Source organism: Malaclemys terrapin, chromosome 17 (genome assembly GCF_027887155.1).
Source record: "Malaclemys terrapin pileata isolate rMalTer1 chromosome 17, rMalTer1.hap1, whole genome shotgun sequence".
Lineage (NCBI taxonomy): Eukaryota > Metazoa > Chordata > Testudines > Emydidae > Malaclemys > Malaclemys terrapin.
Genome location: NC_071521.1, coordinates 11,475,200 through 11,501,164, shown reverse-complemented (window position 1 = coordinate 11,501,164; position 25,965 = coordinate 11,475,200). Strand labels below are relative to the sequence as shown.

General features: G+C 47.8%; 1 protein-coding gene across 12 annotated transcripts in view; it reads left to right on the top strand.

Moving 5' to 3' along the window:
• Nucleotides 1–6,699, top strand: part of FUBP3 (far upstream element binding protein 3) — a 56,985-nt gene extending 50,286 nt beyond the window's left edge. For 7 of the 12 annotated variants that reach the window (XM_054007326.1, XM_054007325.1, XM_054007322.1 and 4 more), the window contains 4 exons: nucleotides 115–183; nucleotides 2,388–2,459; nucleotides 3,234–3,361; nucleotides 5,328–6,699. In XM_054007326.1, coding sequence (XP_053863301.1) covers nucleotides 115–183; nucleotides 2,388–2,459; nucleotides 3,234–3,361; nucleotides 5,328–5,336 — 278 coding nt within the window. In that variant the 3' untranslated portion in view covers nucleotides 5,337–6,699. The remainder of the gene's footprint in view (nucleotides 1–114; nucleotides 184–2,387; nucleotides 2,460–3,233; nucleotides 3,362–5,327) is intronic. The other 5 variants (XM_054007328.1, XM_054007330.1, XM_054007332.1 and 2 more) reach the window with 3 other exon arrangements.
• Nucleotides 6,700–25,965: the final 19,266 nt, after the last annotated feature.

Below are 25,965 nucleotides of genomic sequence, written 5' to 3'. Positions count from 1 at the left end.
CATGTTCCTGTTTATAGCCAGGCACACTCTGAAGGCAGTCTTGGTAAAGAGAGAGGACAGACAAGATAATGCTGTGCTTTAAGCAGACCTCACTGCTTTCTTCTCCTGCTGCAGATCACAATGGTACCCAGTCAGGCCAGGTGGAGTTCACCAAGGCGTGGGAGGATTATTATAAGAAACTAGGTAAATACCTGTCTCCTACAACTTCTTGTTTTTACACATAAAGGTTTATCTAAAATCCGCTTCTGACCATTTCCTTCCCAGCCTGTTCTAAAGCAAGTGTCGCAGCCTGGTTTCCGTGGTCTCATTAGCATTGTCAAAGAACCAGATGAATCACTCTTCAGAACAGACTTTCCATGAGCAAATTCTAGAATGTCCCCCCTCTTCCCTTTCACTAGCACAGCCCCCCTCGTGAGAGAAGGGGCAGACCCCCCCAACCCTACACATGTATTTAGATTTTAATTACTTCTCCCCCATCTTAAATAAATTAACTGGCCGGGTAAAACATTTTGCCGTGAAATGTATTTAGTGGCGTGTCCTTTCAGCCCACTGCGGACTGTAATTCTCCTAGAAGAAAAGGCATTGAAGGAGGTCCTTTGTTGGCATTAGCAGGTGGACAGTCAAGGCAGCCCTGACCTCTGCAAGAAAAGGTCTTGACTTGTAGCTTTGGTCAAGTCTTTTAACCCGCTTTTATGCCCCTGGACAGGACACTGCTGCCCTGTTTCCTCCACCCACTTCACACTTTCAGTGTATTATGTTCACACACACACCCCCCCGCCCCTGCCACTTCAAAGCTCTCTTCAGCCTGTGTTGCAGTGCAGGGCAGCACCCAGAATTGAGTATGGAGAGTGAAGGCAGTTAGATCGCCAGGAAGAGCATGCTTCAGGTTTTTTTTTTTTTTTTTCCTTTGTGCCTCCCATCCTCACCCACCAGTCTAATGCATGCAGTGGCTTTCGTGTAGCGCTTATGCATTTTAGTCCGCCTGGCTTTCCTTGCTGTGTCTCTAACTAGCACATTGTCTGTATTGCTCTTTAGTTAGTCGGCCACATGATTCCGCAGGTCCTGTGCATTAACCATAATGGTATGGGTAAGGGGGGTTCCCTGGGCCCAGGTGGCTGGCCTCTCCCCTAGTTGAAGCTTAGATATGCTGAGCCCATTAATTGGATTGACTCTTTTCAAAGGGTGCATGTGCTGTCACTAGAGAAGTGGCTGCAGAAATGTTTTATAAAATGATTGGCTCTCTTGTGAGAGACCAGGCAGGGGTGAGGTAAAATCTTCTATTGGACCGACTTCTGTTGGCCAGAGAGACAAGCTTTCGTGTGTCTGCACAGCAGCACAGTTTTCGAAAACAGTCTGCATCCATTGCCAGCATATGCCTTCCAACTAGCATGGCACCGGTGTGTTCTGGGACTTCTAGAATAACCTGCTCCATAGTGTGCATCACTGTTGCTGGAAGCAGGTCTTTTGGATGGCTTCCGAATGCAAGGCACAGCGTTGTGGGATGGTGTTGGTCATGCCACAGAGCTCGCGGCTCCCTTGCCACGCTTCGACAAAACCAGAGTAGGCTGCACAGGTTCCATTAACACTGAGCTAAAGACTGCATCCCAAGTACTGCAACCGGCTGGCGTGCCTAGCACCTGTAAGGTGCGTGGGATAGCTGTTGTGTGTGGATGCAGGGTGTCAACAGACACTGCAAACTAGATATTCTAATTAATGGCTCTTTGCAGTGTGCTTTCACCGAATGAGCAGAGACTATTCTAGCCCCTCAGAATCTGTTCTGAGATGAACGTAAAGAACAGCGTAGTGATCTCAAGCTGGTTCCTTGGATGCTCTGTCATCGGAGCTTGGCTTGGCAGAAACTGGGTTGTCAACCAGGGATGTACACACTTTTTTCCATCCCAGGTCCCCCTCTTTTGAATGTGAATATAACTGCCAAGGACACAGGCAGTCTTGCTCACTGGCACAAGCCAGTGCTGTTCAGTCTTCCTCCTCCATCATGGTTCTGCCAGTGCCCTTCAGTTCTCCTGTAGTACCAGGTAGTAAACATTCTCCAGAGGTTGCCGGTTATGTCCTAGGATGGCTTGCAATGCTGGCTAAGTGTTTGTCCAGCAAAGTCAATTTGGCTTCAGCTGGTCACCACAGGTAGGAGACTAGTGTGCTGCTCCCTGAGGAAAGGATTAAAATGGGGACAACTCAGGCACCCTTACTCTTTAAAATAGCTCGTCCCAAGCGAAGAATCCCACCTGTTGTAGCAAGGCGTGAAGAGGACTGTTGAGGGCATGGGCAGTAGACTTGGAGCCAGGAGCTGTCTGTTGGGGAGATGTCACTAGCTAGAGACTTGTCACCTGTTCCTTATTGACATGCCCGTTGTTGTCCTCTTTGCACAGGCCAACAGAGCCAGCAGCAGAACAGCCAGCCTGATTACAGCAAGGCGTGGGAGGAGTATTACAAAAAACAGAGTGAGTGAAACAGGGCCGCTGGAGATGAATAAACTCCTGTTATAAACAGAGTTAGCTCTAATCCATTAACTTGTCTCCACTCCCTTGCATCATAAGGTCCCATTCCCTTACAAATCCCTTTCTGTGCCCTCCTGTTGGCAAGGGTGCTTGTAGTTCTCCCACAGAAAGCTTTACGTCTTGCTTGTTACTGCACCATCTCAGGGCAAGGTGAGGCCAATGAACTACAGTCCCCAGTGGACTGTTTGTTCCCTTTCAGGTGCACCTCGAGAAGTTGGACTGTATTAGGAAAACGTTGGCACATGTACCTGTGCCTGAGTAGAACAAGAACTGACAAAAGGCCTGAAGGCGGGTGGGGCGTGCTCTCCGAGGTGTAAGAAAAGCGCTGTACTTTGGTGACTGAGGAGTTGCGGGGGTGGGGTGTCGTCTTGTTGACAGTTCAGAGGAATGCCGCTCCGGCCGCTTTCATGCCCTAGCTTCTGGAGCTGTTGGCTGTTCCTCACCTGTAGGACTCAAAGGATGAACAAAGCAGAATTTCCAAGCCAAGTATCCCTGAACAATGGGAATAATTGTTATGCTTTCAAAGTGCCGCACCAACTAATAACCTGCAAGTCTGCTTAAAACGTGTCCTGTTCTGTCCAAACGGCAGGTAGCTGCTGCTGCTGTATTTTCAGATGTCTGCTGTATTTAAACATTACAAAACAATAACGTGAGTGTATGTTTGTTGGCTTGCTGTTGCCGGTTCTCGACTACCTGTGTTTCCTTTTCGTCATCCAGGTCACGCTGCCAGTGCTGCTTCTCAGGCAAGTTCCCAGCCGGACTACACAATGGCATGGGCGGAGTATTACAGACAGCAGGCTGCCTACTATGGGCAGACACTAGGGCAAGCTCAGGCCCACAGCCAGGTCTGTATTTGTGTTCCACCGAGCTCCTCTGCTGCTGCTCCCCTTCGGAGGGGTTAGTGTAGTTTAGCGTTGCCCCAGTGTGGGGAAGACCCCAGCAATAAAGCTGCCTTGATGTCTGAGACACAACTAAAGAAGAGGGGAACTCAGCTAACTGCAACCCACTGTGCCTCTCTGAGGGAAGCTTAATACTTAACTGAGCTGACTGGCTTGCGTGGGCGCTTGCATCACAATCCACATGCTACCAAGATCTCTGCATTTCAGAGCTAATGGATGGCCCAGCCTTGCACAAGGGTGCACATCCAATTCGCAGGGTCACGTCCACATGCGGACTTCGACTTTCATGCATGTTGGGAATCCTTGTGCCTGGGTTAGGTGTTTGCAAATATACACAAAGGCTTCAGAAAAGCTGGCCTGCAGCTCCAATGTCCTAACGGGAAAACACGTCACTGGAAAAGTGATTGTACTGGGCATATCTGGTAGCTAATTCCATATCTACCTTAACTGTCACTCAAGCCCTGCAGTTCAGTTGCCATCTTTCCAGTTGAAGGTTGAGTGGGATTCATTTTGGATCCCACCATCAAAGCTTCTTTGGTCAGGAGTAGCTGTTGCCCGCAAAGTTAGACTTGCTAAGGTGAACGTCTCTGGCATTTGGTGACGTGTATATGCACCTCCCACATGCAAGTTATGAAGATGGCTGATATTTAAAAACAGCACTCCATATTAAAATCCAAGTTAAAGAGCTAGATTACTTACTGGCTCGGTAATGGGTTGCAGAGCTCTTCACCACTGAGTCACTGGTTTTAATAGAGCCTGGCAGAGCCCAAAAGTTATTACTAGTTTGTGGAAATTGTTGTGTTTTTCAACTAATACTTCATCCTTTCTTTATTGGAATTTCATAATTTTTCTACCAGCTCTGTCTAGCTGAAAAATCCAACAACTTTCATGAAGGATTTTCATCAAATTTCAACTCACTTTTTGTCAATCTGAATTAAAAATTTAATGAAAATTGCTCCCTTGGATGTCTTTTACCAGCCGTAGTTACTAGCATATGATGGGGGCATGGTAACAAGTGTGAAATGACTCGCTGGTCTGTTAATTTACTAGTGGGCAGGTACCTCTCTCAGTGCTTCTGTTTGCACTATTAGGGAAAGAAAGATGTTAAGGCCCAGACTTTACCCTCCCACACCCCAGGTCTGGGTAGAAGCACACTCCTAGGCAGTATAGAAAAGTTTGCACTGCCATTGTCTGTGCATAATTCGTGAGTATGGCTGTCCGGCACCTTTCATCAGCACTGAAACTCCAATTCCTAGAGAGGCAAACGTTTGGCCATAAAATTACTGAAGGTGCAGCCCACTGTTCTGCATATTCACTCTGGTTCCAGACTTGCTGGAAATGCGGTGGGAGGGAATATTTAGTGTAATTAAATAACTACCTTCTGGCTGATCTAGATGATGTACTAAAGGGAGTCCCCTTCCAGTCTTCTATTGAAAAGTCTGGGCCTGTGGAGAAAGAAATAAAGTTCTTTGAGGGGCATGGACTCTCAGGAAGAAAGCTCAGGGATAAGAGGTATTATGGCTGAGTTCTTGCAGAGACTTACTTCTCAGGTATCCCTGTGTGGTACAGTTAGAATGGGAAATGTGGTGGGCAGGTGTTTTCTGGAGATCACTTTAGAACTTGCTGCTGAGTAAGGCTGTGTCTACACTACAGAGCCTCGCTTGGCGTAAACCCCCAGTGTAGACTGAGTATGCTGACAGGACTTTTTCTGTCAGTGGTGGAACCAACTCCCTGAACGACAGTAGTTATGCCAACGGAAGCACTCCTCTATAGGCATAGCTGCATCTATGCTCAGGTTTTGCTGACATAGCTATGTTGGTCCGGGGGGGTGTCAGCCTTGCCTAACAAAGCGGTCAATGTAAGTTTTAAGTGTAGACTTAAGTTGACTTTGTTTCTTTCTCTTTCCATGCAGGAGCAGTAGAACAATGTCCTTGTGGCAAATTTTTTTCTTGGAATCATTGTGGGAGAAAACCTTTTTGTAACAGAGGTTTCTAGATTTGCAACATTTTGATGAAGACTTTTCTGTTTGTTTGTGAAACACTAGTTGTAGGATAATCTAAACTGAACTTTTCTAAGAATCAGGAACAATTAGTAATGTACTAAACTTATGGACATGCTGGTAATTTTTTGTTTCCAAATTTGTAAAAACTCCGGGATTCTTTTTGGAAAGAAGCCAGAGAATTACAGGCACCAAAACGCACCCCAGAGCTGTGACATTTCAACATGTGGTTTTTTGTGTGTTTTTTTTTTTTTTCTTTTTAGTTTTCAATCTTTTCTGTTGCAACAGAAAGAGTGGCTTGGAAGTCTTAGGTGGTATGTAACAAATCCTAAAAAAAAAAAATTTTAAACAGTATTTAAATATTCTTAAATATGTAAATTCATTAAATGTTTTACTTCTAATTTCTTGTATCTTGGCTGTCTTTTTGATTTTATTGCATTTTTTAAAAAACTGAACTATGGTATGTATTGTAATTAATTAATTATGTGAATTCTGTATTGAGACACTTACTGTTTTGCTGTCAGGCAAGTGGGGGGGAGGTATTTTGTAGGGTTTGTATAATTTCTAGAGTTCTAAAGGGTAATATAAAAATGTGTTAATTTTTTTAGCAATACATTTTTTCATGTCTCCATTGCTGGTTGCATTTATGTATCTAAGACCTCCAAGCTTGTTTAAAGAAAAAAAACAAAAAAAACCCTTCCTCTATGCTCTCAGAAATATAAATACTGTTATTTTTAATATTAAAATGAATCTGCTATTAGTACCTTTAACAAACACTGTGGAACATTAAACCATATAAAAAGTAGTAACTATTTTTTAATTCCAGGGTGTTTTTTGCTTTTTTCATTTTTCTTTTTAAATATTTTCTTATCTAATATTTGTCAAATTACCTAGAGAAATAAATGAATCTAGTATTAACCACAGTATGCGCTAAATAATTTTGATTTAATAAAAGGGATAATATGATTTCCAATGTTTACTGTAGTGTTTCTTGTACAGATAACAGTGTATTTTTAAAGGAAAAAACGGAATTGAAGCTATTTTTTCTTGCATTTTTAATTGACCTGCGGGACATTCCGTTTTGAAATGTACTGAAGTTACTGTTCTTGGGTTCTTTCCTTATTTTTTCCTTATAATGCTTGAAATGTCTAACTATAAAGAAACACCATTGGATAATGTTGAGCATGATGTTAAAAAAAGTGTTCTTTTTATTTGACTGACAGTTGCATTTTACACTCTATATAATAAAATTTCCACAAGATGTCTTGTGGGTGAAGTATTTTTAGTCTGCTTTACTCCGTTTGCTCACTCTCCTCTGAAAGTAACTCTAGTGAGCGTGAGCTAACTGCTTTTACCTCAACAAGCTCCATCTCGGCCTGCATACCTGGCACGGATCGCATCAGCTTAGCTCCAAATGATTTCATGTTAATGGTTTTGGATAATGCCATTACGTTGACTTGAGAGCCTTAATTCCAGTCAAACTCTTAATGTCATATGGATGTGTCTTTTGAAATAATGGGGCATGAAGGAGTTCCACAATAAGGTATTCTAAATGTAAATGCCTATGGCCGGAGAGATCTATTTAATAAAGGGAAGTTTTCTATAAACAGGAATGATCCAGAAGGTTTGTCTACACCTGCGTAAACACAGTTATTGCTTGTTAGTGCATTAGCAGAGTTTGTTTTATAATCTCCTTAACTTGTTGCTCTTCTCCCAAAACGTTGTCCTCAGTGCTAGGAAGTGGAATATTTTAGCTTACGTTTGCGCTCCTGGTAGTGTCGCAACTCGGCACCAGGTCATTGGAGCAATGCCATCCTCCCTTACAAAAAGGAGTTTGAGTCCCTGGGAAATAATGGATATTATGGGATAGCAATGTACGTTAACCATTGAACGACCTCTTCTTCCTCTCAGGAATCACGTGGACAGGGAAACTTTCTCTAGCTGCAACCAACCCAGACTGGGCTGAAGCACTTGCGAGAAATCCCTTTTTTATGTGAGGTTCATGCCCCACAACTTAAATAAAGCTTTGTCCACCCTACTGCCTTCTCAAACACCCAGGCATCTGTAGCGGAGTTGGCGAGGGTTTGGGTGGTGGGGGGCAGGGGGGTAAAAAGAGATCCCATCTGTAAAGCAGTGACTCGGAGGCGTGTAGAGAGCCGGAAGAAAAGAGACTAGAGCATCTTTAAATACACCTCCAGAGAATCGAGAGACGTTGAAAGATGGAATAGTAAAAGCCACTTGGAAAGAGGAGGGGGGGGAACTGCAGGAGGAGGGCATAAACACTGATGATGGGAATGGGAATTGGGGAGAGGGCATTACCGAGAAGACTTCCTTCTAATTCATCTTCCAAGCTCTGTGCCAAAACAGCATTTGGCATGGTTCACAGGGAGCAATTGTGTGATAATGAACCCTAAGGTGTCCATTAATTGAAGACTGAGTATTGCGGATTGTGCCAAGAGTCATAAATGGCACAGGATTGTGGGAGGATGCATTTTCTTAAATGTATCTGTAAGTACAGATTAGCGAGTCTCCCCAGTGAAATACCCATACTATAAATTATGGAAATCTATCCTTCTGATGCAACCTTTTATTGAGGGGGTGGGGCAGCAAGAGAAATAGTTTGCAAGCCTTTGAAATTCGGCCTGTCATTAAGATGGCGCCTGCAAAGCTGGGTTTTCATCAGCAGTCTGGTGTCCTGGAAGGCTAAAGTGCTTGAAATGTTACCAAGTGCAGCAGTTGTCTTCCATTATTGCTGCATGGTCATCAGTGAAAGGGACGCTTAGTGCAGGAGCAATTTAACGTGTTTGGTCATAAATTGGAGTTTCTCCTGCTCAGTATCAGCCCTACAGATGCAGGCAGTTGGGTAGGGCAGCCAGAAAATTCTAGAGTTTAGTTTTCAGTAGGAATTGTGGGTGCTCAGCACCCTTCCCAATCAGACCCAGGAGTCTAGAAGAGGCATACGCTTTGCCTAGGGCAGCAAAAACCCTACAGCAAATGCTTCTCCAATCCTTCATCCAATTCTTTTCTCGAGGCTCAATCTTTGTATATAGCGCAGGGTTCTGTGGCTGCAGAATCTGCTGGAAGATGCTTCACAATGAAGCTTTTGTCTTTAATTTTAAAGTTAGTCTTCTCCATGCTTGCAAAGAACTTGGAAACCAGGACGTGTGAACTGAGGCAGTGCCTTCTTCTTGACGCTCCAGCCTCTGGACTTTAGAGCACATACATGAATTGCCCCCTCCATCTCAATGGAAGTTAACTTGGACACCTAGAGAAGATTTAAAGGTCCATTTAAACTGTTTCACTGCTGATGATTTTAGCAGAATGAATTTCTCCCATGATCCCATATGGCACTGGGTGAGGCATGGAAGGCCAAGTCTCAAATATCCTTCCGACTTCTCCCAGGCATTCAGGCCTTGTTGCTACAAAATCTCATGAGAATGAAACAGATCAGTGCGAAACCCAATGCAAAGGTGATTGACATCCATGTGGGCTTCCTGTTGTACTAGAACTCTTCAAATGTTCATGCAGTTGGTGCCGTCTTTGTCTGCTACCTCAATGCCATCTCCTGAGTTCTTGCCCTTCTTCCCATGACCTCTCATGGGTGTTTCACCCTATGTAACCACCCTTCCAGCGGGGACGGGCAGCTTAAAGCCTTGGGGATGCTGACTCCATGGAACTTTGGTCTGGCCCAGGCAGTGCGCTCTCTGGGTTGCTCTGTGCCAGGAGAGGTGTTAAGGTGACTGTTGTGGCTCTAAGGGGTTGGGGGTTGAAGGAACTGTTTGGATCTTGTGCTTGGCATGAGGAGTTGAGGACATGGGTGTCGGGCTTTGGCTTGTTCTTTAGTATCGTTTTCTGGGCAGTGGAGGTGGAACCAATAGTGGTCTGAAGGGATCCTACATAATCTGCCCTTCCAAAGGTGGGGAGCTGCATCTGCTTTGCAGGCGAACCCTAAACAACCCAGCTAGGCCTGTGTGGGTTAAACCCCTTGGTTAAGGACGGAGGGAGAGTTGAAGCTAGAACCTGGGGTTTATCCCAAGGGTGATGCTCTGGCCATGAGACTGCTTCCTTTCACACCTCCCCCTTTCCTGTCCTCCGTAAGAGATGCCTGGTTAAACTGTGACCCACCAGTGGCTCCATCCTTCCTCTTTATTCTCCCTTTCTTTAACTCCTCGGAACAAAGGGCTGTGATGGGTGACAAATGCAAGATGCTTTCCGGACTGGAATTGCCCGCTGTAGTTCACTAGCCATTGGCTGCCCTTGAGGGTTGTGGGGGGTGTGTGTGTGTGTGTGTGTACGTACACCGGGTGCCAGAGGCTGTTGTTGCCCGACAGTCTACAACATGGGGAGTGACAAAAGAGAAGGGGTGGACTGGCACAAGTGATGAGTGGGGCCTGATTTGAAGAGCTGAGCATTCAAAGTCTCTGGGAGCTGCAGTAGCTCTGGCAAGCAGGCCCTGGGTTTGTAAATGTTCTTTATATTAAAGCTTTACCAGGTGGTGGGATTGTTTGAGGGTTTTTTTCTTTGCAGGGCAGGTGGCTGTTGGTGCTGAACAGGTGGGGGAACTAGTTGGAGTAAAAGCGGGGAGGAGGACGAAAGTAAAGGGACAGGGAAACTAAGGCAGCTGAGGAGAGAGGGACTGGGGTGAGGGGAAGTGTTCCATGCAAACAATACTTTAATGCAAAGTTAGAGACCGCTTCCACTTGAAAATCACCTCTCTCTCCGAAAACTCTGTGCCTGCTTCAGGTACACACGACACCTGCGCTAGCTGGAACGGAAAGATTAGAGGGGGGGTCATGCTGCTTTTTCAGTGGGTTTGCATTTTTCAGCACTCTAGGTAGAGTTGGCTTCCCCTGTTGTCAGTCATTTTTCTCCATTGCCAAAAAGACACTGCCAGAAAGAGCAGAAAAACCCTTATGAAAACACTGAATATTTTTAATTTCAGAAAATACTGTTTTGAAGGGGCTGCATCAGGAGCTGGGATTTCTAACTAATCGTTTTAAAAAGAAATTGAAGTTGTGGCCTTCTGAGGTGACCTCGTTAGGACATGAAAATTCAGGCAGCAACATTTTTAACTTGAGCTTTACTTTTGCCTTTTTGTGTTCATGGTCTCACAATCCGTCTTTAAATCCTCTCAGACCTCCTCTCAAACACACTTGCCTACAACTTTGGATACAGATAGATGCGTAGCATCTTTTAATGTGTATTTTCATTCTTCCACTAAATCAACTCCCATAATAATGTAGCTTTAGTGACAGACCTTTTCATGAGTTCAGTTTACTCTCCAGTACTCATTTGCGAGCTATGTGTATTAAGCTGTCTGTATCCTATTTTTACTTTTTCTTGGAGTCCCGGTACATTTTTAAATGAAAACTTATTGCAAGCTTTCTGCAAACTCTTAGAGAAATAATCTTGTATAACTTTGCTAAAATGTCTTGCTAGGTTAATGATTACCCAATTGGTCTTCTGGATTGTGCTCTAGGTACAGAGGATCGTACCATGCAAATCTATTTGGGTGTACTCCCAGCTATTTTAAAATAGTTTCTTTAATTTTGCATGACTTGAAAGTGAAACCTATTTCTAACCGTGCAGGTTCAAATGAAAAGATGATTGTCTTTTTCCATAAGCAGGTACGTTTTATCCCCCAAATACTAAATATTTAATTGCATTAGAATAACAGTGTTTACAATAAGCTGTATCAGTGAAGCATAAGTGGGTTGATGAACTCTTTCAATAACTGCATGTTTATGACAACACAAGTTCCCTGGCTCTCTTACTGCGCTGCTTCTCTAGTGTGGTGCTAAAATGGTTGTGTATGTCCCCTAGCAATGGTTTAGATGTACTGAGATGAAAATACTATAAAGTGCTGTGTGTATCTAGGGCTGTAGAAAACAGACTGTCTGATCAAGTAACTCCAGCTTGTATTGTTGTTCCTGCATGTGAGGAGATTATGGAATTGAGTTAAACATCAACTTTCATATTTCCTGATTTGAATGATTTAACTTGACTGATCACAATTTTGGTTTTGTATGGAGGGTTTTTTTTTTTTTTTTAATGACGAGCCTAGTTTTCAGAGGCTTAGCCGACCCGATCATGTCATAGGGTAAAGCCCAGTTGTTCTCAAGATTTGTGTGCAAGAAAAGGCCGCCTATGCTTTTCCTTCAGCCCCTGAATTTTCCATGCTCTCCGAACTCTGCCAAAGGGAATTTGCTCCAACTTTTCACCAAAATTCTCTTCTGGGTAAAAACCAAGCACCGGAAAACATGGGCTCAGAAAGAAAGTTATGAGCACATGCAGATGTGTTTAAAAGTACATAATCTCCCTGTACCACCATCCTCCCTGCAGGAAAAAGGGGATAATGACTAGCCACACCTTGCAGGGGTGTAGTGAGCACTAAGACAAGGATGAGTTAGTGGCCATGGCTCTAGTCTCTGCTTTGGGGTCAAGAAGGAATTTTCCCCCAGGTCAGATTGGCAGAGACCTGGGGGCGTTTCACCTTCCTCTGCAGCATGGGGCACGAGTCACTTGTAGGTTTAAACTAGTGAAAATGGTGGATTCTCAAACTTGAACTTTAAACCGTGATTTGAAGACTTCAGTAACTCAGCCAGAGGTTAGGGTCTGTTATGGCGGGCGGGGTCAGGTTTTGTGGCCTGCCATGTGCAGGAGATCAGACTAGGAGATCCTGATGATCCCTTCGGGCCCTAAAGTCCTATGAATCTATAAATACATTAATTCTTAGGTGCCACAAAACGCCAGCTCCCACTCTGTAATAACCCAGCCCTGGCCTCCAGCTGCTGCTGGCCTCTAAGAGCAAAGAAATGCCAAACCTACGAAGGACGCCGCTTCATGCTAAGCAATTGCAATTCGCTGGTCTCGCTCTCTTTTGGGAAGAGTTGGAGTACGTCAGAAGGCGACAGGTACTATATGCATTTGTCCGGCTAGTAACAGTTCCCCCACTAGATTATCTTTCCACCCCTGCCCTTATCATTTAAGGAAATCCTATTTCAAGGCCGCTCGAAAGAAGCCTCTGATCTTTTGATTGTCTGCCTTGCTCGCTCTTTAATCCCCCGGGGGTGAAGGCACCTGCACTCCAGCCAGGCCAGGATTAGTCAGTCCCTTCCTATTGTCCCACCTGTCACTCACTTGTCGGCCCTGCCCCGCAGAATTCACGCGGAGCTGCAGGAATCCTTGTATGGGCTATTCACGGGGGAATATTAAACTTCTCCGCAGCAGAGTCATTACAACAGGCTGGCAGAGGCCGTCGCTCTATTTGTTTTATAGAGAAAGGGGGTAACAATGGGGAGGGAGCGGCAGGAGGGCTCATAATGGCTCCTTTTACTCGGCATCATTAGGAGGTCACCTGTCAGCAGATAAGGCTGAAGGGTCCAGCCTCCCCCTTCCCCCCCCGGCCCTGCAGGCTCTCCCCAGGGCTCTGTCTCAAGTTGGTCTGGCAGGGAGGGGTTGGGACGTACCAGGCAACATCAGCCAGTCTGGATAGCTGAGCAAGTACTTTGGATGTGGGCGCTCGTGGACTCAAACCCCTCTGACCTCGAGTAGAAGAACAGTCTCCTGTGGGTGGTTATTGAGGGGATGACGGCTAGCCAAGCTGCTCGGCCAGTCTCGCTGTGGAGCCCTCTCGAAGCTACTTCAGTGACCGGCTGCTGAAAACGCCACGCACTTAGGGGCAGCACCATCACGTTAACGCCCATCGATGGGAAGGACACCTGGGGTCCTCTGCAATCTGTCTCTCGGGGCCCAGGGAAGGGTGTGGTCAGATCACTGTCCCAAGGGATGGGCTTTCCCCCGGGAGACAGTACCCAGATAACATCCCAGGTGATGGCCATTAGTCATTGAAGAACTGGCACTCGGACACTGAACTCCATGTTCTTTGTCCGTTGCCATGTTAGAAACAGGCTTCCTCTGTGTTTCACCGAAGTCCAGTCCAGCTCATTTTGCTCACAGGTGCAGCTTGAGGGTGACCTAGCGTAATGAATGTGGTAAGGATGACTGAAGGGTTCTGCTGTGAGACCGTCAAGGACAGCCCATGAAGAGGGAGGCACGGCTACCCGTTAATGCTATGAGAACTGATGCATGCCCCTGGGGAACACCCACTGAGGACAGGCAGGGCAGGCCAGACTCCTAGGCTTGCTATGTGTTTCAAGGCACCTCGCCAGTTCTGAAGGTTTTGGTGCGCAGAGAGCCTTGAAGTTAATGGTCTCTGGTAAGCTGCTGCATCGGAAAGTCAGCTAGATTCAGCTCTGAGCGGCTGGTGTAAATCCGGAATCATTCCAGTCATGGGAGTGGCATCACTCTGGATTTGCACCAGGATAACAAAGGATAATCTGGTTCCCCTTCTCACTCGTCTTGTTCTTGCTTCCCATCTTTCCCTTCTCCATTCCAAGGAGGCGAGCTGCTCTCCTTTCTTAGCTCCCTGTGTGCGAGGAGGGGAGGGGGATAGGGGAACTTGAATTCTGCAGCCAATTCATCCATGCTAGGGTCCTTCATTTCTAATCTCCCCTTTAACTCACTCCCCACCCTAGTTTTTTCACTGACCAGTTTTCACATGGAGAAGTCTCTTGTCAGAGGAGATTTTTAAACTTCTCTCCTCTAGTTTCTAGCTGGAGTCCCATGGTTTTTCCCCCTCTGGGAGCATTTAACTATGGGGTATGGAGAGAGCTACTCATTCAAGCAATCAGAGCGCTTGAAACTCTCTCCCCATTTAAGGCCGAGAAAGGAATGGGAGGGAGACAATTCCACTAGACCCACCAAGAAAGTGAGGTTCCATCTCATCCCATTGGTCATTTACTTCCATGGGTTCAGTCCCTCTCTGGTGGAATTCCACCGGCTTCAGTGTTACCCCAGGGATGTATCTGGCTCCCACTGGCAGCAGAAGGGACTGACTGGCTCTCTATCGTTTGGCCTGAGTCCACTGCTGTTCATCGAATCGTAGCTCCTATGGCCAGAAGGGACCACTGTGATCATCTAGTCTGAGCCGCATGGCCAGCCATAGGCCTTCCCTGAATTAACCCCTCATTGAACCACAGCGCCTCTCTTAGGAAAACGGCCAGTGATGAAGCAGTCACCACAACCCTCTCTGTTTTTTCCTCCCTCAGAGGTGGTTTGCTCCAACATGGCCCTCAGGTGTTTGCTTCCCAGCCCTGGGTGGGTAAAGACTCTTTAGACAGGGCGGCGTTCCCAGGGACTCGTTGCATTAGATCACGTTCTCCCTTTGTACAGGGTCACGGGAGAAGGATGGAGATGAAGCCAACATGTGGGAGACTGTCGTAAGGATGTCGGGATTTGGCCCTGAATATCTCCACAGCCTCCCCCTGGGGATGAGAGATTTCCCTTGCCATCAAAAGGATTCCAAAAAATATTAGAGATGGTCCCTGCTGCCTTCACGATGGTAGGTGTCAGGCCCCTGGCCCGCTGGATACCCCCTGTCTGTCCCGAGGTCTGCACGGTGGTAAAGATCCGTCCTTTGACTTAATGCTGTCTGGTTTGTGTCCCGTTTCACCCATGTGCATTTCACACGTGTGGCTGAAACAGAGTGTGTTTGAGCACTGGTGAAATAGGCCAGATTGGAGCTGGAGAGTGCACAGGGTGGGCAGGGACATGGCATGCTTCCCCTCTTCCCATCTTATACAAGGTGCTTCCCCCGAAGGGGAGTCCAGTCTCCATGGCCTATCCAGTCCTGGCCTTTTCTGATATTACCAACAAAGGGGCCAATTAGTTCTACTTGAGGCAGTCTCCCCAACCCTGAGCATCCAAAAACCACGAGAGCCCCATGAAACTGTCTGAAAAACCCACAAGATTTTTTTTTAAATGACAGATGTCAGGTTCTTGTTTTGTTTCCTAGTTGCGGAGAGAATTGCTCAGGCCCCAGTCTCACGCTTGTCTCCACTCCAGGAGCTGAAGTTTTAAGAAAAACTCCAAATATTGCAAGAATTGACCACCGTAGTCCCTGGAGAGCGATGCGCAGGCCCCCAAATTCCTCTCTCGCAGGCCCCGGATGACCCATTGGATCAGAGTGACTTCTGATGGCCAGGCCACCACCTGTGCTGGATTTGTCCGGAAGGTCTGAGGTGAGTGGCTCTGTGCAGTGTGTGACTAGGTGTTTCTCTTTAAATCTGTTCGATGTTGATCTTCTCTTTGCAGCGCTATTCAGGTAACAACTATAATATGTAATGACTGATGGTCTGGTACTTATACACGCTCGCTCGCTCCCTTGCCGTCTTTTTGGTCTCCTCCTTACAGAGCTCTGTTGGATGCAACAACTCAGCTGCATGCAGTGGTTTGTTCCTCTGTAGTGCTGTGTAGTTGCAGTGATTGGCTATAACTTTTTACCAAGAACGGACAATCCCTGGTCTTAGAGGCACCCAAGCCCCGAGACTCATCTTGCTCAGTGTACCGTGACCCTGAGGAGGGAGGGAGGGGTGCAGGAGAAAGGGCCCCTCCTCTATCCTCCCAGGCCTCAGGACACCCAGCGGTTTGATTGCAAAGCCATTGAAGGACAGCGTTCCGCTCAGTTGTTCGTAACAAGTGAGGCTGTGTGATCGCCGCTGCATCAAAGCTGATGGGAAATGTTGCTCCCCGTTGCACAGAGTGCGCAGCATGGGAAGCCCTCCCTCTACTTCCTCCCCTAGGGGCCAGGCTGCAGGCCCATTTGCTATTGATGCCCAAGAATTCTTGGATGCTTATTCAGCCCGAAGGAGGCTTGCAAACATACCCACCTGATCTACACATTAGGTCACCTGTCCCCAAGGAGCACCGCAGCCGCATAGCCGTTTAGGACAGGAAGTGAAGAATTCCTTTCCCAGGAGGGTGTTACGGCAGCAGAAGGCCAAGGTTAAGATTTCCCCAAGAGTTCAGATTTTCCACCCCTGCCCAAGTGAGAACTGCCCCATAAATGACCAAAGGTGGCCAGAAGCTCCGCTTTCTGTAAGGCCCCAAAATGATAGCAGCTCCAGAAGCACAGTGCCCCTAGTTCGCACATGGGCCATGAGGTCAGCACTGGCCCAGAGAGAAGGAACACCCCCCACCCGTGAATCTCCCCCACTGCTCCCTACACCACATCCGTTCTAACAGCCTGCTGGGACTTTGGGGGACCGTACCGACTCGGAGAGAAGAGTGCTCCCTTGAGAGCCACCCACGCTGCTCCCCGCAGCCACAGTGCCCCTCCAGCCCACGCCAGGACCAGCACGGATTGAGAACGGAGAGCGCCACTTACTGAGTCTCACATCGCCCTGTACAGAACCCGCGCTTGCCCCATGCGAACACGAACCAGGCTTGAACTGATGGGATCACGGTTATTTCAAGCAGGTGTAGATCTAGTACTGGGCTGGATTCTGCCATGTAAATCCAGAGTCATTTGACTGCAGTCTTTGGAGTCACTCTGGGCTTACACTGATATGAGAGCAGGATTGTCCCACTTGGTTTTATTACCACGTGGCTGCCTGCACGCAGGGGATGGGGCGGGGCAGGATTTCCTGGCCTTTCTAGATCTCTCGCTGTAATCCTGGGAGGCTGGATTTGGCTCTAGACATAGTCACGTGTCTATTGCAAAAGGCAAAATCAGGGTAATTGGCACCACTCTGGCGTCCAGCTGGATGTGCAAAGGGGTTGTAGGGCAGGTGGGGGAAGTTGCAAGAAGGCAGGTAATAGGAGAGTGTAAGATGAAGCAGATTCTCCCCCCCACCCCCCCATCCCCCAACACACACACTTTGTCTCTCTCCTACTTCCTCTAGGGAACAAACTCTGCTCATCTGCCTCTGATCTACACTTGCTTGAAATACAACCTCACTGTCTTCCGTGAATTTGCACTGGCATCACCGGTCCAAGTCTGGCCTCCCCTACGGGTTTAGCTGGGAGAAGAATTGGTCACTTCCTGTCCTAAACTATTGTACAGCTGCCTAGCTTGTGGATGCACGAGCACGCTCCTTGGGGACGGGTGACCTGTGTATAATTGGTATAACCGGCTGCTACGTCTGCAAACCCACGACTGGATCCTTTGGGCAGAGGGTTTGGCCGCCTTTTGCATGTCTGCTGACTGCTGAACTGGTGCAAGTTACACCACGTTCCCATTTACGCCAGCTTTCGAACCTGCTCACATCTGGTGTGTAACTGTATGACCCCTGACCCAGAGAGTTCCACTGGTGCGGGCACCCATTGCTCCAGCTCTGAATGTAGCCCACTGTGTGGGGCCTGTTTTCCGCGGAAGATTCTGGACGATGGCAACAGATTGGCCACCATGTGTCCAAATTTCCCCTTTGCGATCTGCACCCTTTGATCTGTCCTGTTCCTGTTTGGTCTCTAATAACTGGGGCCTGCAGAATCTCCCATGGGATAAAAGCATATGAAGACCAGAGCGGTTAAGTGGGGTTTAAAACAGAACCCCAGCATGCTGGCCTGGGGCTCTCGTTAGCTCACTGATGTAGCTGCCCGGGATCATTCAAGTGCCAGTCAATCTGTCTTGTTCATGTCGCTGAATGTTTTCGATGTCTAAACCCCGACGAGTCACTCCCTATTCCGAACCCTCTGCTTCTTTCCGGCCCTGCTTTCGGTTTCATAGGCCCTGGTCTAGCCCTTTTCCGGGCCAATGTAGGGGGGCTTGAAAAGGTCTTTTTATGGTAGTCACTCCCCAGCAAGCTCTGCAGGAATGTGTTCTTAGGACCACGTATTAAATGTGTCTCATCTGCTCCCTCAAATCCACCTGCCTTGAAACAGCCCAGAGTGTGGGCCGCAAAGACAGCTCACTGCCTTAGTCATTCCAGGCAGCGTGCACAATCTCGGCTCGCTGCTCCTTGCAATTGGTCATTACGGCTGCTGTGCAGAGAGAGTCATCCGAGCTGCCGGCCCCAGAAAAACAACCGTCGGGCAGCAAAGAAGTTACCTTTCCAAGCTAACACAATCACGTTTCATTTCAAAACTGACGGAGCTTTGCAAAGGGTGGGCAGGAAATAGACTGAGGCTTTTTTACCCTCCTCCTTTTGCCTTTGTGTGCACCCTGCCCCTTTGCCAAAATAATCCTGGAAACACTACTTAGAAAAATGCTGGAGCTCTTGCTCACTCTCTTTGGCTACGTGGACCCCTGCAGAGAGAACTGGAGGCAAATAATGCCTGCGGCTCCCTTTGGAAATGGCACAATCAGGCTGGCTGGATATGGAGGTGCCCACGTGTGTTTATAGCCAAGAGGGTCAAGACTTCAAAAACAAAACAACTGCTTTAAATATCTAAGCGGTTCCTATATCAGAGGATGGGGAGGCTGGCGCTACGCAGGTGCCATCTCAAAGCCCCTTTTGTGTCGTCTTTCTAAACTTCTGAGACAAGAACGGTCACACAAAAGCAAAATGTTGGTTTGGATTTTTTTGTTTTTAATTTTACTTGAATTGGTTCCAAAAAGCGACACTTTAGCCCTTTTTTTTTTTCAGTCTTATTTCTTTTGAGGTCGCAAAAGGTCCTTGGAAGTGGAAGAGAGAGCTTGCAGGCCTCCCTCGGGGTGGGCCACGTGGCAGACAAAGAGGGGGAGAGGCAGCAGGTTTGGGAGTGGGAGGGTGGCACAAGGAGCAGCCCTCTTGTTTATTCCTAGACGCTGGCAGCAATGAACGCCAGTGGAGTCGTGTCAAACCGGGCGTGCCCCGAAGGAGGCTGGAGAGCTAGGAGTACAGCAGAGAGAGTGTAAGAAGCTGGCATATGACAGGATGGCTGGAAGTGGGTGCTGTGCTTATTATTATTTGTATTACGGGCCCAGCTAGAGGCCCTGATCAAGCCCAAGGCCCTATTGTGCTAGGTGTGGTACGTGCATATAAGAGACCGTCCAGGCCCCAAAGAGCTTACACTCCAGATCGATAAACCAGGCAAAGAGATGGAGGAGAAAAAGCCGGAGGGTCACAGCTGGGAACAGGATGCAGGTCTCCCGAGTCCCAGTTCAGTGCCCTGGCCACGACCATGCTGCCTCTCGAGGCTCGTCTGTAGGCGAGTGGTGAACAAGGAGCTGGGCGCGCACAGCGCGTGCACTAGGGTGGGGATGTCAGCCCTTTGGGGCAGCTCCTAGCGCAATGAGGCCCCCATTTTAATCATTGCCTGGGCAGTTCCCGGAAGAGCTTAAAAGGGAGAAGGAGTCTGTATTGTAAATGGAGGGGTAGCGAAAGGGTGTATGTAGGGTGACCAGATGTCCCGATTTTATAGGGACAGTCTCGATATTTGGGGCTTTGTCTTATGTAGGATCCTATTACCACCCCGCCCCGATTTTTCACACTTGCTGTCTAGTCACCCTAGGGGTCTCGGTGGGTGGTAGACAGTAGGCTGAGTTAGCAACAGAGGAGCATACAGTAGATTTGGGTGTATGTGGCTGGTGCATGGTACACACAGAGGGTGGGCAAAAGGGACCGGTGGGCAGGGGTGCTGAGCATATGTAAGTGACAAGCCTTATTGCTTTCCGTTAATCCAGGAGGTTGGGGAAGGTAGGGGGCCTGGGCATTAATAATCAGGACAGAGAAGCTGCAAGAGGGGTAAAATCCTGGCCCCATTGACTTCAAGGGGGTCAGACTTTCACCCTAGGTCTCTTCTGTTTATCTCTTGGATGGCTGTTGCTGACTATAATCTATCGTCTATTTCTTTCTTCATTTGCAGCCAAAAACTCACTTGCGGCAAACAAAATCAAGTCCCGAGGTGAGCCATGCTCCCACGGTGTGTTGGTTAAACCAATGATTTATAGGGTTCAGGGAGCCTGATTTTTGGGGGGGCGGTGCTGGGCGGGGGGCAGTACAGACCCTGCACATCTATACAGGAGTTCATTGCCCTATGTTCCTATCAGGAGTTTCCTACAATCTCTCTGCCCTCTGGAGCCATTGATTTCTGCTCTTCAGCTCTGTTACTGCCCTCCCAGGTGGGACCCCCATGCTGTTCTCTTTTGCAGCCCCTTTTGGCTAACAAGAGAGGTCGGGGTGACGTGAGGGGCAACTGGCCTGTGCCTCTGGCTAAAGCCAGGATTCAGCACACATTATTGCCCCCTTGCTGGGCTTGTATTGCAGTCACCAGGCCTGTGGCCATATCCCCTGAACAGCCTTGGGTGTCCACCACCACCTGCAATGACATTGGCTTCCCTTGGCCCTGCAGCTGATGGCCCCGTCACCCTTTGTTCCCCGGGGTGGTCAGCTTCGCCAGGGGGCGGCCACCGCACTTGGTGCTGAAGGGTGGAGGTGGGTCCCTGTGTTGAGCAATAACCAGCTTGGGAACCGGCTGGGATTTTAACTTCCTTGGAGGCAGGTGGTAGTTCTCATCTGTATTTGTGACCCATAGTGAGTTATCCACCTGCCGCTGATGAAATATCGCCCCCAGCCCTTTGGCAAAGGAATGGGGAGAGATGCTCTCCTGGGGGTGGGGTGGGCAAAGGAGAGGAGAAACCATCCATTAGCCTTTCCAGCCCCTGCTGGAGCCTTTGAGGAGTTTAGTAGGAGAGGTCCTTTTTCCTTCTCTTCTGCCTCTCCTCCTCCTCCTCCTCCATAAGATCCCTTAAAAGTTCATGGAAGGGGTTTAGCAACATGAGAGCATTCCCTAATGAACTCTCGGTACTATCCCAGGAAATCCATTTACTTTGTACATCTAGCCTCCCTCTAATCTGCTTTGCTTCAAACATTGGGGGGTGGCAATATCTTAAAGGGTCCAGCTTGCTGTCCTTTCACGTACTAAGTATCAGAGGGGTAGCCGTGTTAGTCTGAATCTGTAAAAAGCAACAGAGGGTCCTGTGGCACCTTTGAGACTAACAGAAGTACTGGGAGCATAAGCTTTCGTGGGTAAGAACCTCTGAAGAAGTGAGGTTCTTACCCACGAAAGCTTATGCTCCCAGTACTTCTGTTAGTCTCAAAGGTGCCACAGGACCCTCTGTTGCTTTTCACGTACTAGTGATCTTACTGGCTCGTAGATTCTCATGCTTACCAGGGCTGAATTTTACCCCACAGCCTTACGATCTCTTAAGCACTTTCCTACCATCTTCCAGTCAAGCCTTTGCCACACACCAGCGTGTCTTCTAAAAATGGGAAGCAGATCAGGCTGGAGACCCCCCTCAAACCTTTGTCCATAGGGTGTTGGAAAGCGGCTGGTGCATTTGTCAACTCAAAGGGGATGAGAGTCCCCACTAATGTGCCATGGTGTTCAAATATGGCCAGCTTCCTAGCATCCTGGCTCAAGAACCCCTTTATTTTCATCAAGTACAGTCAGCTCTTTCTTTCCCTATGAGCTATTAACTGGTACATGGCTCCTGGATAGCAAATGTCTGTCTGGTAACATGTTATGATTTCATGCTCTGTTACCAATACAGTCTCTATTGCATCCTCTTCCATGCTCCAACCGCTGGCAATGGAAACTGGACACCTGCTGGTTTTCTCCACCCTTTCAGTAAGAGATCATACCTCTAGCTTTTGGGGGGGGGGGGTCGAAGAGTGAGGTACAGGTGCTTGTCAAAGGAGCCTAAGGAAGTTAGGTGCTGCACTTCCCTTGACTTTCGATGGGATTTGGGGACCTAATTCCCGTAGGCCCCTTTGAAAGTACCACTAGATAACAGGGCTGCCCGCCCCTTTTATACCTGTCTACATCTGCCTCCTCCCAGCGAACTCGGGGCCTGCGTCTTGTGGCACTTTGCAGCCCTTTCCCTGCCGCTCCCAGGGCTGGTGGGGGGCTGGGGGTTCCTATTATCCTGCGGTCGGGTGAGCAGCTCGCCCAGCGCCCCGGCTCTCAGCCCGTGGCTAGCGCGCACCCGGGCATCGCCGCCACCGACTCCCCGGCGCAGCCGGCTCATCTGCCCGGGACGCGCGGTTTTCACCCACCCTCCCGGGGCTTTCCTCGCCCACCGGGCTTCTGAGCCCGGCTAGCTAATGGGGTGTGTGGGGGGGTCCCCCTGTCCCGTCCCTTTCTCGCCGCTATTGTATCCGCGCTGTTAGAGCAGGTAACATTTGGGCGCATTCCCATAACCAACCCGCCTGCTGTCTCCAAAGCCACAAAACTGCCTCTCCAGCGCTTCTGTTTGCTTTAGAGCCGCCCCCCCCCCTCTTCCTCCCCATTCATCCCTTTCAGCCCCGGCCCCTCCGAGATGTGAAGTAGGTAAAACCTGAGGAGAGTCTATTTTCCTCGCCCCCTTTTGAATCCTGCCTTGTGCCCAAAAGGGTCCCTTGTTTTGCGCGTGCCAGTCACCTGCCTCGCCCCCGAAGACTCGCTCTTTTCTGGGCGCTTTGCTTCCTTTCTCCTTTTCTCTTTTGACTTTTCCAGGAGCTCCGCTTCCCAAATGAGCTTCGGATTGGATACATATTGAAGCCGCTTTGTCTTTCAAGGGTTGTACTAAGCTAATTAAATTTGATCCCAACAAATAAACCCATATCTCCCCATTAAATTCAGCCCCTGCCTTTCAGCCACAACACTAGGCATTCACCGTTTCTCCCCCCCTCCCTTTTTTTTCTTTCCCTGCTTTGCCGAATGTACTCCTCATTGAGTTAAAGCTATTGAAAACATTGGCAGGATTTCTTTTGTTCTAAGGGTCTCCGAGCCCTTTTTCCATCAGAAAAGCCCCCCAAACAGCAGCTTGCCTCTTTGTGAGCTTGCGAGCGAGCGCGAAAGAAAAGCCCCATGAATGCTTAATAAATGACACATGTAGGGACTTTCCAGGGCAGGAGGGAAAATGTAACACTTGGGCCCGTTCGACTTTTTGCAACATGGACCATTCCCCCCCCCCCTTTTAAGATTTGATTTTAAAGGGCGGGGGGGGGGGGAATCAAAGGCAGCTGAAAGCGGATCTGAATTAAACCGATTTTCAAGTAGATCGGTTTTTATTTTGCCTTTTGCACAAGTGAACTCAAACCAAACTACACGGACCCCACTCGGAACCAGGTGCTGGGGGGCCAGGAGAGACCGCGCCCTATCCGGTGCGCTCGCCTCAGCGCCCCCAGCCCCCAGAGAAACCTGAATTTGGAAGAAAGGGGGAGGTTTCCCGAGGAAAGCTGCGTTAATGATCTGCTACATAAAGACTTCATTTGAACTAAATCCACACCGAGCATTTGGTTATCAGGAGCCTCCCCCCCAACATTATTAGTTCTGGCAAATCCCAAATCTTTTTTAATTATTTTCCCCTCCTGATCAATAACAGTGCTGGACTTTTCACAGTTGCACTAATATCTTTTTAATGACTTTGGAAGGGGTTTAGGGATCAGCTCTGCCCTAGAGCCTGGATTTCTCCAAACAGATGTTTAAGGGAGAGGAGGGGGGGGGAATCTTCTTTCCATGCGAGAGACTTTAGAAGAAAGTTCAAAAGAGAAAAGCTTTCAATCACTAGTAAAAATGTATTTCTCTCGATTTAACAATGGGCTCCATTCTGTCCGAGGGCGCAGAGAGACGACACGGGGGATCGATTTGCCGGTGTTAGTAAAAGAAATTAGAAATCCGCTCGGTACTAACACAAATTCAACCCCTAAAGGGTTTTTTCCCTCCTTCTCAAATTACTTCCTTATTCTGACACGTCCCTCCAGAAAGCTTTAGGTAGCATTTGAATCTGCACCTTTAAAAAATGCCTTCCAAAGGGAAAGGATATTGAAAAGTGCCTTCTCTTTTATTCGCCATCTACCAGGGGGGAGACATGAACTCCGAGATGGCATTCGGGTTTTTTTACAAAAATCCAGAGAGTCTGGAAATGTTAGAGCGTGTCCCTGTTAAACGAATATTCCCTTTAGCCCGTTTCTGGGAAGGGAGGAGTGGGTGGAAAAGTTAATCCAATATCATTTGGATTGTTGGTTGTTGGTTTTTTTCCCCTACACAAAAAAAAAAAGGGGGGGGGAGAGGGAACAGCTTCCCTCTCCCTCATTCATAAATCGGTAATTGTAGGGAATGCCCTACTAACGAGATATTCGAGAGCTAGTGAAGAGTAAACGGGGCAAACCCAGCGCTTTGTCTCGAGACAAAAATCAAAGTGTTTCCCAGTGTTATGTTTCAAACTGTGTCCATCAGCTGCGGCCCCAAAAGAGTTAAATTTTAAAGCAAATCAAATTCCCATTGGCCACTGTGTATTATCTCAGCAGTCTTCATTTGATCCCTCTTTACTACAGAAAGGAGCTTTTCATGCCCCTTTTCTCCCTTTTCTCCCCTCCACTCTTTAAGAGCAATAAATGTTCAACTGCAATAACTATAAATCAATCTCCGCTCTGTTCGGAGCCTATTCATGCAAAGGGCTGAAAGAGGGGCGAAATCTCCCTCCTCTCCCCACCCCCCAAAAAGCAGCTGTTGGGCACTAATCGCCTTTCTTGCACTGTCATTCACCCTCATTTTTCCCCCATCACCCTCTCCCCGCAATCTTTTCTTGTTCTGCTTTTCTTTTCTTTCTTTGCAGCATTTGATTCCATGTCTCCCCTCATCAGACCCCAACCTTGTCCAGCTCCTGACCATCCCCTTGTAGGCTGTGAAAGAAAAGAAGAGTCCATGGATGTCAAATTGGTCTCAAAAAGACCATGAAAGATTGATTTGCTCCACTTTTCTTCTGCCTGACATTATTTCGGAGGGTTCTGAATGGGAAACCAGAAAGTCTGGGGCTGGAATAAAGATGTTCTCTCTGTAAGGGGGAGAGGGAAAAAAGTGCCCATTTGCTCCTGGCCCATCAACCCTGCAAAACAGAGCAAAAGAAAAGGGAACTCTGTCTATTCAGAGTCAGACCAATATGTACACCTCCCAACAATGTCCCAATATACTGGGGGCCTCTCTATTAACACCCATGAATATTAAAGTCCTCACTAAACGCTAAGAAGGAACTTTGGGAATATACACATGAAAATACAAGCAGCATTGTGTATTGCCCAGAACAATGGGCCAATCATAATGGGCCTCCTCTATTAACAGCCATGAATATTAAACTTGTTTCCTCTTAAATGTTAAAAGGAAGAGGAGAGTCACAATATTTAGGGGAGGGAAAACAAACCGCAACACAAACCCTCGAACAGGGAAGGCTGTTTGGAACGCAGCTGGGGCTAATTTTAACCACTCACAAAAGGTAGATTTTTTTTTCACCCCTTCTGTGCAATGAGGGAGAGTGTATTTAAACGTGGACCTGGCCGCTTGTACACTGCAAACTTGCATTTGTGTGTGTCTGATTGCTTTGGATTGGAGTTATTAGTGCTGTTTTTCCACCCCCATGCGGGGCAGGCGGTGTCCAGCTATCTCGCAGGCTGAGTCAACAGAGCAGGGTTGGATTTTAACAATAACCTGAAAGACTGTGTAGCCGGATGGTTTTTAAGAGGCATATTTTGTCATCGAATGATTTGGGCCATGTACAGCTCCGGAAAATAACCAGTAAAAGGGACCCCCTTCTTTGCACTGGTGGGAGGCAATAAAGGCATTTTTAAAGCCCTACACCTGATGTGTATGTTACATGATGCAGCTAGGCTCAAATACGCTCCGTGCTCCTGTATCCACAGCCCAGACATTCTGATGCTCTGCTGGACAGAATGTTTTGTACAGCTAAGTTTTTGTTTGAACTTTGTTTTTAGGAAAGTATCATCTACTTGCAATGAAATCATCTAAGTAA